Consider the following 15638-nt stretch of genomic DNA (forward strand, 5'->3'; position numbering starts at 1 on the left):
TCCTGGCTTCCCTCCTAACCATGTCCTGGCTCACCTCCAGAGCTGCCAAGTTTATGCCAGAAGCAGGAGGTAGATTTGTATGGGGCTGGAGGAAGATCTGGAGCTCTGCTAAATTTTCAAGCCCAGATGGGGCAACATGATTTGTGTGTTTATGTCAGGATGCCATACATCACAAGATCTGTGTGCTGACGTCAGCTTTGATTGAACATTAATGTGCTGAACGCTGCAAACTAGAAAATACATGATAGATACAAATCTATGGCAACAATGCCACATAAGCAAATGTCTGTTTGGTGTGGCGATTCACTGTGCAAAATATTTCCCAAGATACACTGCATTAAGCCAGGGGAATATTTTGACACACTTTAAAAACAAAACCATAATCAGCAGGCAAACAGACTACAATTTAAGAAAGCAAACCTGTTAAGAAAAACTGAAGCCAACCTTAACATGCATATCATTAGGCAACTATTGAATTGCTGTCCCTCACTTTAATCTTTTCAGAATTAAGGCCGAATAGGAAAGATGCTGTTCTTGTGGTTTGCAGGACTGTGAATGATGAGGATGCCATGCTGATGGCTGAGCATCTTTCTGTCCAGTTTTTGTAACCCATTTTTATCCAAACCAGCAAGCAAAAACATTAATGCCAACAAATATTTTCTCAAATGATAGAATATTTTTTCATACTGAGAATTAGGTTAGCTTCCAGAAATCATCAGTTTATTTATGTAACAATTTTGTTTTGCTTGCTAATACAAATAACATCCAGCAGCCTGCTGAAGAACTGGCAAAATATGGTCATTTCTGGTCTGTGGAAATCTAGAGATCACTGGCTACTTCAGGTTTATATTTATACCATCTTTATGTGATTGCCCCTGTAGAATAATGTAACCAAAAGTTTCCATTAAAATGTGGTATACTGTCTGTCTCTTCCTAGAAGAGGAAATAATTTGCAAGTCAGCTTTAATATTTCAGGGGTGGATATAATAGCAAAGTTTGGGGATTGATGGGTAGGCACTTTTAACTCAGATCACTTACGTTATTCCTCATAAAGGAAATTCTATAGTGTAACACTGTTTTATCATTATCCATCATTAGACTTCGTAGGTAAAACTGAAGTTCCCTGATTCCATGGGGATAGATCATTTTGGCCTGTGCACAAGTAGCAGCTTTGAAAAGAGACCAGTCCCCAGGATTTAATGCCATCTGGCCCATAAGGTGGGGAAGGGAGGGGGTGTAAAGGTGCCATGGGATCGGTGGATTTAGGCCTTGTAACCTGAGCAGATTGGCCTGTGCAGACAAGCCACAAGTTACTTTATGTAGTGGTTAACAAACAATTCAGATTATTCTTTGATGAGAGTGGGAAATGTTCTGCTTTCATGTCTGCTTTGTAGGCTCCTCTGTGACTAGGAAATATGCCGTCACTGAAATGTGGCTTCCTGAAAACGATTGATGTTCTGCTCACTATTTTAATAAATGAACCTGTATGTCAGTACAATGAAAGGACTCTTCCAACTTATCAAGGGATGTTTCCCTTCTCTCTGCTCCTAATTACTTTACAAATTGTTAGTATCAAATACTTTACCAATATTTAAATTGGCATTTCATAAGAAACATTGCTTGTATAGTTTATGAAAGAAATGCAAAATGTACAAAATGCTTTAAAATTCATAAAAAATGCAAAACTGTAACTTGGAGCTACAGAGCTAATTGTTCATACTTGGAATGGGAATTTGAGGTGTTTGGTCTACCCATGAAAGTATGATGGGTACAGCGCCTACAGCCATCGAGAACAAGAGTATACCAGCTGTCCAGGCAGCTTTAAGATACCACCTTCTTATCTTCAAGAAATATTTTGCTTTTTAGCACAGATTTGTCTCCTTTTTTTTTTATTCCTCCCACACACACCATTAAATACTGACATCATAAAATCATTTAAGAACATTTAATGTGGAGTTACCTCTGAAGATCTCTCTTGTCACCTTTCTGCTCCATAAAATGAAGTCAGGAAAATTGCATGGAAAACAGCTTATTTAAGGCACATGGCAGTACATTGTTGCACGAGGCATAAGGCATCACCTACCACAAATATATTGAGCAATTCTAATACATCTTGAAGCTTTAGATTCATATGTTGTGTAGAGAGAAACTTTTAAAAAGAAAAATATGGGTGGAAATGTTCTGGGTTTCCGTGTTTTCGACTTATGACCAAAATGAATAATCATGTGGGTTGTACTTGCTCAAAATCTTAGAGAGATGCTTAAATATATCCAAAACCAAAGTTTTCAGAGCACAAACAAAAGCTGGGCATCGTGACTTCTAGAAGAAGTCAATGAGAGGTTCTTAACTCCCACATAGCTTGTATCTCTGATGTGAGCAAATGCTGATGCTATGAAGATTTAGGAAAATATTAATTTTGTGCTGAGTTAGCCCTTTTATAGTTTCTCCTTGTCAAATATATGTTTTCTTTAGACAGAAATTTGAAGTCCTTTTTTTAAAAAAAAAAAAAAGTAATTTCTAAGTATTGATGACCTATTTTTTTCCCCACAGTTTGCCATTGAGAAGACCAAGGCTTACTCTATGAACATTAATTACCTTTTCATCACATAGGATTTGTATTTTGTTTCTATGTCTTACAGAATAAAGCAATTATGGAACGTGTAACAAACTTGTCAGATACGGTAGTTGGTCTTGAATCATTTATTGGCTCAGAGAGAGAAACCAATCCATTATACAAGGATTACCATGGTAAGTTCCATCTTTAGCAATGCAGAAAGTCTGCCCTGAGTGTTTCTAGGGCACTTACTGCCTTACCGTCCAGTTGGGTATCTGCTGTAAAGTAGCATTTGATTTCATTTTAGAATAAACCTCTTAAATGCTTCTCCTTGCTAACCAGGCTTGAGTTAGGAAAATTTTCAGTAAAGTGCATTAAGGCTGCAAAGGAAACATGGCAACTCCTTGCATGTTGTCAAGCCACATTACGGAGGCATGGCTCAATCAGATGTACATCTCAACAGGCAGGCTTTGGGGAATTCACATGCAGAGGAGGCTTGGCGATCATCTGACCAACTAGCTGAACCTGTCATGAAATCAATACGTTTGATCTGCCAAGTTTTAAATAGAGAACATGGGAAAACATATATTATATTAAAGTTAATAAAGTACTAAATGGTGTGCTGTATAAACTTGATCTAAAAATAATGTTCTGTTTTTCAATTTTAAGTTATGGCACTTAACACATTTAAAGAAATGAAGATGGGTATGTGTGGCATGGAAAATACAAAACTAATTTTGGTACAAAATCATGTAGACTTTCAAGTGATTTATCTTCAAACATGGAATGGTGTTTAATATTGTTTGTTGTTTCCCAAAGATTGTGTTAGCTGCTGCAGCAGAACTATTTAAATTTTAAAAGATTAGATTAGAAGTTATGCATAGCCAAAGCAGTGAATCAGAAACAATTTTAGCTAATCCAGAGTGGTATGCCGAGGGTGCATAAATTACAGCTATTTTTCTGATGATACTATTGTAGTTGCATGGAAACCTTTAGTTGAAACTAAACTTCTCCTCCAAAACCTGCTGTAAACATGTGAGAATGTGGCAGTATTTTCCATAGCAGCATACACAGAAAAAGAAGCAAAGATGGTGTCGAGACACCACTGTGTGTATGCAGGCTGTAATTAATAAATCAGAGAAAAATCTTTTTTCCCATGAAAATAGCGCACATCTCATTATCTGGAAAAAAGTGAACAAAAAAAAAGAGAACAAAAGCTAGAATAATTTGCCTAATTATTTTTCCAACTGTATAATGGTGCTGTGGCATTTGTTTATGCTAACATAATTCTGTCAGCTTGATACTCCATTTCTCAGTACTGAAGAAATCCTTTAAGACAATATGTGCTTTAGCAGTTATTTCCTGGGTTCCTGTGAAACTGTGTGCTAAATCATTTCTGGTACTACTTAATAAAAATGATATGCCAATATATGTAGCTTTTGAGGTTTAGGCAACCTTAATTTAACTTTCTAAAAAAGGTATTCTTGACACTTTTAACTTTGTGGATTCTTTTTGCTTAAGAATATATTTTAAGATGACTTAATTACTGCAGAAGAGGGAAGATTTTGACATTACTCAGGAGAAGTTTAATTAAATTATTACATTATTTAATGAATCTTACACAAATATTTTATTGAGCTGTCTGCATATTTAAATGATTGGAAAGTCCATATAATAACAGAAGAATTATATAGGTGATTTTTAAGTAAAATTTTTAGAATACTGTGTATAAGCAACCCTGTGTTATGCCTGATAGTTCTATATATAATAATTCTATTTTGAACTCAAAAGCCAAGGAAATAATTCTTCTATGTCACCAGACTGGAGACAAGGATAGAAGGTTTCAAAGTGTAAAAATATTATTCTAATACTATTGAGAATTTCTGTAACTGGTACCGATAAAAATGGTGCTTTTTAAAGTATTTAGGAAACTTTCTACCCTTATTCTTCCTTTAAAAAAAGCTAAATAAAACCCTGAAAAAATACTTGCTTTATTTTTAAATTAGGGTTTTAGTGCTTGGATTTTTTCTCACGGCTGCCGTTTTCAAGCAAGTTGTCTTTTATACATGTTCAGTATTTCCATTTAGACGGTGACTTTATGAATAGCAAATATAGGCCAGTAATTGAGAAGCCCTGAAGAATTTTCCTGGGTTTCAGATGTAGGAAATCACCCTTAGGTTGTTCAGAAACTATATTAGGCTGCACAAAAACCATCCAGCGTCCTTGTCAGAAAAAATCAGCTTGAGCTGTAGCTGACAAAATGCAGAGCTTGCAGTGCACCTAGTACTGTTAAAAACATCCAAACAGCTCTGTAAGCCTCCTGCACAAAGAAAATGTATTTCTCCAAGCATGGCATAGGGGTTAAGATTTCTTGAAAAGCAGGATCTAAAATAGGTATTTTCCAGCAACTTGTTTTCAAGTTGTTTTCAGGGCTCAAAACAAAGTACTTCTCATTAGAGCTTCAGTGGTTATCACTAACCCATAAGCCTTGTTTTGCTGGCTGCTTACTGGTGCATTTAATAAAATAAAGATCACTCAGTGGTGCCGTGGGCAGCATGCAAGGTGATAGCCATATTTGCTTACTGTAAATACAAGAGAAAATCACACACAAGCCGGCTGTAGTTTTGACAAGTACTAAGATCGCTCTTTACATCTGTACTTCTGTACCAAAGTGCAATTAGTTTTCCTCGCAAAAGGATTTCTGTTTATCTTATTCTGCTTGATTACTTGAGTATAATCGCACTGTTTGCTTCATTGCTCCTGGTAGTAAGCTCCAGTTTAAAAAGGGGAGTATGAGTGTGTGTAAATATACAGAATTCTGCGGTAAGATTCTAATTTATGCATCTGGATGACAGCGTTTTCTTAATTCTTTTCCCTCTACTCTTTCTTTCCACCAGGTTTAGTTCATGTACGTCAGATTCCTCGGCTTAATAGCTTGATCTGTGATGTCTCAGACACGAAGGACCTCGCTTTTAGATTAAAAAGGAAGCTGTTCACCATTGAGGTAAGAGAAACAGTTTTGTTTCACTATTTAGAACCCAAAAGGTGGAGCTAATCCCGTCTCTTATGTTTCGTTTTGTGAAATGCATGAAACATGCATCAGATGTTGTAAATTCATTTCACTCTGGTTTTGCTGTTCAAAACGGTTCTATAAAATCCCGCAATATGACTTCTAATTAAAAATGTCTCATTTGCGGCACTAAATCAGTCCGTTATAAATAGTTTATTTGGGTTTAAAATGTACATAGAAAGTAGGCCACAACCTTCAATAACAAAGTGTGACATGTTTCTAAGGATGTCAGGAGCATATTTAATTAAATGTTAATGACTTGCTCTTACTTGTGTTAGTGGGTGGGAAAGTAGCTACATGTTATTACCCCAGTAGAGGGATTTTAATGTATAATGCTGCCTAAAATTGTGTGTGGTATGAGGGATAAGTGTCCTTATCAGTATTCAGAAACCATTTTCTTTGCATTACTGAAATCACCTTTCGCTCTTTTATGTCATTTTAAACACAGTATCATTTACACTAATGTCCCTAAGTAAATTTCCTACTAAATTTAAACTTTTTTCTGTGACCTTTATGCAGACAGTCCTGATAGAAGGCAGTAATACAAAAGATGTATTTCATTTTAATCTTGCTAAAGAGCAAATGAACATAGCACTATTAAGCAATTAGAGCTGATGTATTTATTAACCAAGTAATGCTTAGAGATGGAAGATGGCTTTCAGGGCGATGTGGTAGTCATTGGTACAGTCTGGGCAAATTTTTTTTAACAAAGACATAAAACAGCCAAGCATCCCTGACAAACCATTTTGTTTAATCTCTTTTCAAATGAAAAGCTCTTAAGCAGGCCACTTGTCTTAACTGCTTGAAACCATAAAAAGAGAGAATTGCCACCAATAAATTAGCATATTTTTTACTCCATCACCAAATGATGGTCAATGTGGCTTGGCACTGCTTTGGTGTTTGGGACTTCACCCTTAAGTGACCACTTTGGCCCTTATTTGACCCTCTGCCCTTTTTAGCTGGCCACTTGATAAGGTAACTTAAGGGTTCTCTCTCTTCACTGCCCCCTCCCCTTCACAATTGCAAGTAGCCCTAACCTATAAATCATTGAAAGGGCCCTATCAAGTGACAAATTAAGGTGCCCTCCTCCTAATTAATGGTCATCAATGTCTTTAATTATCTAATCCTATTGAGAGTAGTTAATAGTTAATCAGGCGGCCAGTTCTTCATGCAGGTCATCTCCGCATGAGAGCTAGAAGTTTCCCAACTAGAGGTATCCTTTTCAGAAGCCACTTAAAGGCAAGTACATGGAGGAGGACTTTTTTCCCAAAGACATTCCTTCATAATGTTTCTCACTTTCCAGAGAATGTGGTTAGTGAAACCAGTTAACCCATTTTAACAACTGCTTTTGAGCAGTACGTTAGAAACAAATACCTTAATGGCCTCTGTTTGGTTTCAAAATACAGATGTTCTCAATATTTTCAGAAGTGCAGAGAAGCATGCATCCTCATTTCACAGCTTAGTAAACTTTCATTTATTATAGCTATGAATTAGAATATTTGTGGGTTTTTTCCTCACTGAATCCTGGTTCAGAATATATTTTTTTCTGTCCTCTGTATTTGGGTTTCCAATTTGTAATGTAATTTGGAAGGGGAAAAAAAAAACCCCACCAAGAAAAAACCCCACCCACAAAAACCCCAAACAAAAAACGACAAAATCTTTAGCAGGAGGCTCTGTAAAAAGAATGGAATTAGCCATGGGGCAGAAGTGCTGGAAACGGGTGTAGGGGAACTCTTGAAACAACCTGTTGCCCTAGACATGCGTAGATGACCTGCTTGTGTAATTTCTCCCTTCCTTGCTCAGCTGCATCCCCTCTTGAATAACTTCAGGTTTTGTTAGAGATGTGCTTTCTATAAGCTGAACTGACACAAACTAGCCCTTTTTGAACATGTGGGATCAGTGTCCTACTGTGATCTTCCTGTACACATTTCTCTAATCTATAATACATATGTTTTTCTTCCTCATACTATTAGGGGAGGCAGCTAGGCTGACTAGAGCAATGAGGTCCATAAGAAAATGGGAGCAAGGGAAAACTGAACTAAGAAGGGATGTGAATAAGGTGGTTTTCTGCAGTTAGAGTGTGTTGTGTCAGCAGTCAGGTTTGGTTCTGGTGGTAAAAACATAAAGCAGCACAGCACTGTGTGTTGTGTACAAGCAACAGTGCACTTCGTACAATGAAATTGATGACTTCTTTAGTATGTAGCTTAAATGTGAAGTGAAAATATATTTTGAGTATGTTACAATTTTTTGAAAGCTTCTGCTTGTTATATACACACTTTAGGGTGAAAATATTGACCTCTACTTGAAATGCCACTTTAAAATCAATTTATGTAAGAAAAGTTAGAAATATGCAACCTGTGATTTCTGCCAAAATTTCTCCAAAAAGGCTTTTCATCACTACGTCATTCTTTTTTGACAGTTTAAAATAAGAGCATGGGACATGGATTTTCTCAGCTCTGGATTGCTTACCAGTTAAATCACTTTATGGTTTGGCCCTCATCTGTAAAACAACCTTAAACGTCAAATCCGTTTTATTAGATCGCAGTTTTGTGGGAGGGACTCTGCCTCTTCATAGTCTACAGAATCATTGGACTGTTTCAGGTTTTCCTGTATCTTCTTCAGCAAAATCGGATTGACTGAAATGTATTCTGAAGGGGTTGGTTTTTTTTTTAAATTCGGGATTTTTTTATTAATATTTTTGAGTGTTCATTTTTCATTTGTAAATTATGTGGTAGATCCTTTCAAGGAAATTTACATGTTTGTCATAAAAGGTGCAGTAGCTCTATCAAGCTTTCCCAAATCTTCACACGTTAGTTACTAGTGATATAGTATTATATAGAATATTATCAGAGATCTATCTTATGTGCATACCACTTTAAAGGACACAATTTTGAAGTTAGCCTGTCTAATCCTATTTCTTCCCACTTTGGAATCTTAATTAGAAGGAGATAAAAACCATCATTTGACTAAATTATTGTCTTGAATCTGTAGCAAAAGGTATAATCCGCAATTGGGCCAATTAGTGTACCCCATAGTTAGCTATGCTGAGGCAGGAAACTTGATTAGATCTGACACCAGCCTAGTTCCCACTGTTGTTTTGCCAGGTATGATGGTCAGACTTCAAAGGGCTTGAGGCATCAGCAGGGCAAGGTTTGGAGGCCAGCTTAGGTCCGGTCGTTAATCTCTCTGCTAAAACCACAGCAGCCCTTGCACAAAACAAGCTTACACGACACAATCATGCGGTATTAAAGTTTGGGTTGAGTCATGCCAATTTGCCTTTGATTTTCTGATGATTGACTAAAAGATGGCTACATGACTAGACACATACTGAAAGTTTACTGATTAGGTAAGTTCCCCGAATATTTGAAATATTTTTTGATTTCTCAGTTAAATGATATGACAACCCATTCACCTTAATGAAACTTCTCGGCAGAATTGTTCTTGAAGTATTTTTTGCTTTGTTTGTAATTCTGAATGTAACTTTCCTCAGCATATCATAGTTTTATTTGATAGAACTTGGTCTTTGTTGTTCCAAAGCCTCCTGTATCAAAACTAAATCTCTGCCTAGATTTGATTTTTTCACTCCTCGAAATTTCTAAGGAAATGTTGTTTACAATTACTTGCAAAAAGGGAATTTCCTCTTCATTATTTTCCACCTTACTGTGGAGTAAAGCACTGTTCCAGGGCTGCGATTACATAAGTGTTCCTTTCTTTTGCAGTCTGATTTGTTGAAATATTGCAGTAACAGTGACATGTTTCCATTCTGAGAAGAGCCTAAGGCTGCTTTAGTATTATTCCAAATGATTGAAATTGCCATCTTGCTGACTTTCCCTTGGGCAGCTTAAGGCCTGTTTACTTTTGTATTTGTTTCACATGTTCCCTCTGAGTTTGGCTGGCAGGACATCATTACCTGGTTTGACAAGACAGTTGGAGAAGATTCATATTTGATTAACTCCCTTTGTTACTGGCTGGTCAACATAAACCTCTGAAATTACGTATTTAAAGTTAAAACTTTTGATAAATTCGGATAAATGTTTGCAAATAGGAAAGTTTATGAGTTTAATTCTCTAGTTTTGTTTTACTGCTAATTTTTTAAGTATTCAGGTAACAGTCAATTGGTAATAGTGTAGAAAATGTGCTTTTTCCTACAAGTTTTATAATACAGTTTGTCAAGTAAATGGTGGTTGCGACTTTTTTATCAATACACAAGGGCCAGATGATACGATTTTCTTTTTAATGGCTGTATAGCACCTGTGCAAACGAGAATAGAAATCTTTAAAAGACAGCTCAATTTGAAACTGTCATATACTATATAAAGAATTGCCACACAGCAAAAATAAGTAAGTTTCCAGAGCTTAATGTCTGAGCTCAGAAGATTCTTTTCTGAGAGGTGTTTCATTACAGGAGAAGAAAGTCAGAATGAGAGGAGTCCTGTGGCAAGCAAGTAGTTGGTTTCTCATCTGCCTGTTGGCAGACAGGTGCAATATGGTACTATGGAGCACTCTGCAGTGCATTTTTCCTAGTGGTAATTGCCAGAGTAAAAGGTTATGACTTTGGAAGGAAACATAGTCACAAAACCCAGCAATTAGGTCTATATAGAATTAAAATATACGTATGATTCCAAAGGCATTAAAATAATGTCCTTTCTTCATCTGTCAATAAAGGGCTATGAGAAAATTACTGATAAGCAAGATTCAGTTGCAACTCCAGACATTCATGTATATGCTATGTGTCCAGCACTGGTACCTGGAGAACACTTAAAACTCTTTTCTTTTAGGATGGTGAATTTGGCAATTAAAACCAGGAAGTGTCTTGGGTAGCTTCCATCTGAATTCTCTGTATTTCTACTTTGGGGGTTTTTTTCATTCTATCCCTATTCATTGCTTTTTTTTATACCAGCTGTACTGTGATAAACTTCTTAACTGCAAAGGAGAAGTGCAATTAGCCATTGCTGTACGTTATTTACCAAAAGAGGTAGTAAGACCAAGTCAGAACTGTTGTCTGCAGTGCTTCAGTGTGGTATTAGCATCACACAGTTTGGTCCTAAGAGACTCGGGAGATCATGGTGTCAGTGAGTGCCAGAACTGGGCTCCTAGAACATTTTGTAGTTATTCATTAAATGCATCAAGAACAGATACGAACACAATGGTTCAGGGTTATTCATGAGCTGTTTCTTCTGGAGCAATGAATCAACCCAATCATCAGTACATATGGGATCAGCATAAATTCAAAATACTCATACATGCCATACCAACCTCTGTATCAGTGAGACTAGAAAGTGTCTTTTGTACCTCTGATGGCATCACTTCTTAAAGGCTTCTTCCAGGAAAACTTGAAGAAGCTTTCATTGATGACACCCCCTAACTCTATTTCACTGATGTTTATAAAGTTGAGCAATTTTGTTAGTAAACAACCACTTTTGAGGTAGCTTAGTCAATATACCTTGGTAGATAAATTGTGACATTGCAAGACTTGACCCCACGTAAGGGCCTTACAGCCTCAGAATGGAATCTGATTTTACCAAGCCAGAGGGTAACACAGTTGTGACTGTCCCACTGCCCAGTGCCTGGAGCATGAGTGAAACTTTACAGGTTTTCCTGATTCAAAGGTGAGACAGAAATTTTCTTTACAGTTGCAGGCAGTGTATTTCTTTAATTTTTCTATTGTAATAAAATCCTTGGGGCCTCTCATCCCCGTGTGCTTGAGAACACAAGTACCCTTGGAGCTTACATGGAAAACTTCTCTTTCGCCTCAGCCTGCCTTGAGCAGATGGCATCATACCTGTGGCAAACTGTAGTACTGGATGCTCCACTTCAGCTCAGGGACTCAAATGCAGGGAATCCTGCACATAAAACTAAACTTTCTAACAGAGAATGGTGAAACATTGTAATAAAATTCAGGTTAATTTTAAGCTGGTCAAACCACTGTTGCATTGATTTTTCCTGTCCTTTTTTTCCTGATATTAATAAAGACATTACCACTGTTTTATTTAAACATAGTTCAAAAGATACTAATTATAACACCGTAAAATTTTCTTAATCAGTGACACTGCAAAAAGATTCTTCTGCAAACTAATTCTGTCATAATTCCAAGCTCAATTTTGCATTATTTCATCTAGTAGCCAGTTCAGGTTCTTTACCTGGTATGGTGTACTTCACTGAATTGTTTTGTCAGATGCTGTCAAGCCAACCTACCATTGTTAAAGAAAATCAAACTAAATCATTTTGGCATGAGCCTTCCAGGAATAAGGCATAGAATATGAAGGGTTTGATGAAATCAAGGATTTGATTTCAATATTGTAAAAGACTGCCTGTCAAAAATGTATTACATTCTTTCAAACAATTTTGAATAAATAAATGTTTAAAATTGTGACAGTACAGTTTAAATAAAGTTTTGGGAGATTATTTTTAAATTGTAATAACTTGAGGTAAAACAATACTTGGAGTGCTCTCAGTTAAAAAAACCCTTTGAATATTTATGGTACACAGAACTAAAATCAAGTGATAAGTTTATGTGGTGTATGGAATTTCAGAACAGTTGTATATTGTGAACATGTGGAAGAATTTGTTTTAAAAATATACCTTCTTATTGTGTAATACAGAGTAATGTAGATTAAATTATTTTAACGTTCTGAAGATGAATATAGGAGGGTACCATTAACTTTTAGATTGCATATGAAGATTTGTAGTATCCTGAAGTTTATTTCATAATTAATTTTGATTTATGGATTGTTTGACATTATACAAGGGTAACATAAGGGTTCCATTCTGAACTTTAACACTTATAATAGAGCGCATCTGCAGTTCCTTGTCAGTAAGCAGAAGTCATATATATTTTTATTTAAACAAATAATTATGTTGTTTAGAAATATTTATACCATAATGGCGTTATTGCAATGGAATAACAGGCAACAAAGCCATTAATGCAATTAAAGGTCACTGGTACATATTGTAATGGGCTGCTCATTCAGAGGATCTGTGTTAAGGGTCAATGCTGCAGCATGAAATTAATTGGCCTTGTTCAGTCTGTAAATCAATGGGTCAACTTTTCTTGTATTTGCCAGAAAGATAAAGTAGTTGGCATATTCCCACTTTCTTAGTATTAGAGGACAGGTAAGCTAAAGAGATCGTTCATTAAAATGTTGGGTGGTAAAGATTAAAAAACTCTACCTACAAGGTATGTATTTTTCACTAACGTAGTAGTGCTCTTTAGGTATAAGTTAGATACTGATGTTGAGTGTTTAAGAACCAAAGAGAGTTAAGCACTATAGACATAGGTCTCAGCAAGAACTGAATGCCACCTCTATTAAATGTTTTTTAAAATACCATGTTTTAATAAAAATAGGATATTTCATAGTTTTATGATGTTCTCACTTTACAAAGAATAACAAATTCAATGATGCCGTTACACGTTATGTTGATGTCCCCAACATAAGAAGGACATGGAGCTGTTGGAGCAAGTCCAGAGGAGGGCCGCAAGGATGATAAGAGGGCTGGAGCACCTCCTGTACGAAGACAGGCTGAGAAGGCTGGGGCTGCTCAGCCTGGAGAAGAGAAGGTGCATGGAGACCTCATAGCAGCCTTCCAATATCTGAAGGGGGCCTGCAAGGATGCTGGAGAGGGACTCTTCACTAGGGATTATAGTGATAGGACTAAGAGTAATGGGTTCAAACTTAAACAGGGGAAGTTTAGGTTAGATATAAGGAAGAAGTTCTTTACTGTGGGGGTGATGAGGCACTGGAATGGGTTGCCAAGGGAGTTCTGAACACTCCATCTCTGGCAGTGTTCAAAGTCAGGTTGGAGGGAGCCTTGAGTGACCTAGTTTAGTGCAAGGTGTCCCCGCCCATGACAAGGGGGTTGGAACTAGATGATGTTAAGGTTCTTTCCAACCCTAACTATTCTATGATTCTACACAGTAAAACAGATCTCTAAATTTTATACATCTCCATAAATGCAGGAAACCAGAAATTAAAGTTTATGGGAAGTCGAATTTTCTCAACCACTGGTTTACGTCATATCTGAACCTTACTGAAATACACTGAAGTAGGAGTTCAGGGTTGTTACTGAAAAGAATGAGAAGAGGATGAGTTTACATCTCTGCATGGTAGATGCATATCCATCTGGATCTTCCCATCTCAGTACTGTTTGTTATGCTTTTGATTATTGATCTTTGGGCAGAAAGTGATTCAAAGTACTCTGTAAAGTAGGAAACCATAAGGTAGCCTCATCTAAAACTTGGAAAGGGCTAAAATGTCATTTTGTAAGTCAACAGAGCAAAGTTGCCAAATGTTTGCTATGACTAGTAGCATGCTTAATCAAACAAATTCCAAACTTTGTTTGTAATCTTGCAAATTCAAGATTAATGCTTAATGTTTCCAGTCTTATGAAAATATTAGCGATTTTGGATGAACATAAATCTGTAAGAAACCATACGTTTATGGTTTCTTTAAATTCTTCACCTCTAAAAAAACTTTTTTGTGCCATTTTGCTCATCTCTTTATTTTACTGATTCACAAAGAATCAGTAAACTTTACCGAACTTTCTAGTATACAGGAGCATTTTTATTGAGAGCAAACTAGTCTTACTATTCTTAGTCTGAAAGACTTAACAAAAGTGCCAAAAGGAAGCAGGAGGAAAAAATATACATAGACTGTGAAATACTGCAGGTGAAGAAAAAATGTTCTATAACTGTTGTGTAAACACAACTTTCTCCTTTGGCCAAATTGTGGGGCATTATTTGTGACTGAATTCCAGAGTACATTTTATTTTTATATCCTTGGCCAAGAGGATTGGGCAAAAAGTAGATTGTCATAAGCAAAATGGCTAAGGACTACAGGGCCTAAGGCATAAATAATCTTAGGTTTTTGTCATGCCATCCTTATTGCTCTTTATCTCACAGTTGTTTTAGTTGCTCGTTATTGATTTGATTTTTTTTTTTATTTTACTTTTCTTGGGTGTATTGCATCTGGTTTTCAAAGGATTCTGTTGTTATTCATAACGCAGTTTAAAATTTCTCATTGCATATTAAAAACCAATAGCTTTTCAAATACCAAGTGAGACTGTCTCCAAGAAGATGATTTATTGCAGTTGAAGAGGTATTTCTGGTCAGCTTAATGTTAACACGGTATTAACCCTGTTCAGAATAATATCTTGAATTTGAATGGAATTACCAAGTTGCAGTTCAGCTCGCTCTTTCCTCATTCATTCCTTCTGAAGAATGTGAGCAGTAACTGTATAGTGTGTAATAACTTTGTATTGATATCCAAAAGTACATAAATAAGGTGAATTTGTGTGCCAGTTTATACTGGCCATGGGCTGCTTGACTTTCAGAAAACAGCTGGTAGCACTCACTCAAAATAATTCATTTTAAATGCCTCATTTCAGGTATTTAAGGTTTGAGAAACCCAGAGTTTTTAGCTTATGAAAATACTGTCTGTGAGCTCTTCATCTTCTTTCATACTACTTTGACTCTGTTACAGCAAAAATCATTGAAGAATTTTCACTTAGAGGTTCATTAAATTCATACGTTTACAAATCAGTTACCAAATGGACTTACCTTTTTCTCATACTAAACCACTAATCTTTGGGCAGTGTGCCTGCTTGAGTCATGTTTAAAAGTAAAAGCAGAAAACTTTGATGTGAGAGTGTTGAGGCCCTGGCACAGGTTGCCCAGAGAAGCTGTGGCTGCCCCATCCCTGACAGTGTTCAAGGGCAGGTTGGACACAGGGGCTTGGAGCAACCTGCTCTAGTGGAAGGTGTCCCTGCCCCGGGCAGGGGGTTGGAACTGGATGAGCTTTAAGGTCTCTTCCAACCCAAACCAGTCTATGATTCTATGAAAACAAAAATAAAAAAGAGATTATCACTTCTAAGTAGGATGTGAGAACTGCTGTGCAACAGAAATCAGTTTCGCCTTGCATGCAAAACAGTGCTTGGCCTTCTTAATATGACCTCATTGCTTAATATTTGAAGTTTTAAGATCTTCAGTAATCTCTGCTAAGGAGCTGTACATTCACTT

The 15638-nt window shown here is 36.5% G+C and overlaps 1 protein-coding gene across 1 annotated transcript in view; it reads left to right on the forward strand.

Annotated features, from left to right (window-relative positions):
- ELP4 (elongator acetyltransferase complex subunit 4) overlaps positions 1–15638 on the forward strand; it is a gene marked incomplete at its 5' end in the record, with an annotated part of 108872 nt that overhangs the window by 27816 nt on the left and 65418 nt on the right. The window contains 2 exons of the mRNA XM_010014579.1: positions 2640–2748; positions 5452–5558. Coding sequence (XP_010012881.1) covers positions 2640–2748; positions 5452–5558 — 216 coding nt within the window. The remainder of the gene's footprint in view (positions 1–2639; positions 2749–5451; positions 5559–15638) is intronic.

This window comes from Nestor notabilis, unplaced genomic scaffold (genome assembly GCF_000696875.1).
Source record: "Nestor notabilis isolate BGI_N333 unplaced genomic scaffold, ASM69687v1 scaffold2745, whole genome shotgun sequence".
NCBI lineage: Eukaryota > Metazoa > Chordata > Aves > Psittaciformes > Psittacidae > Nestor > Nestor notabilis.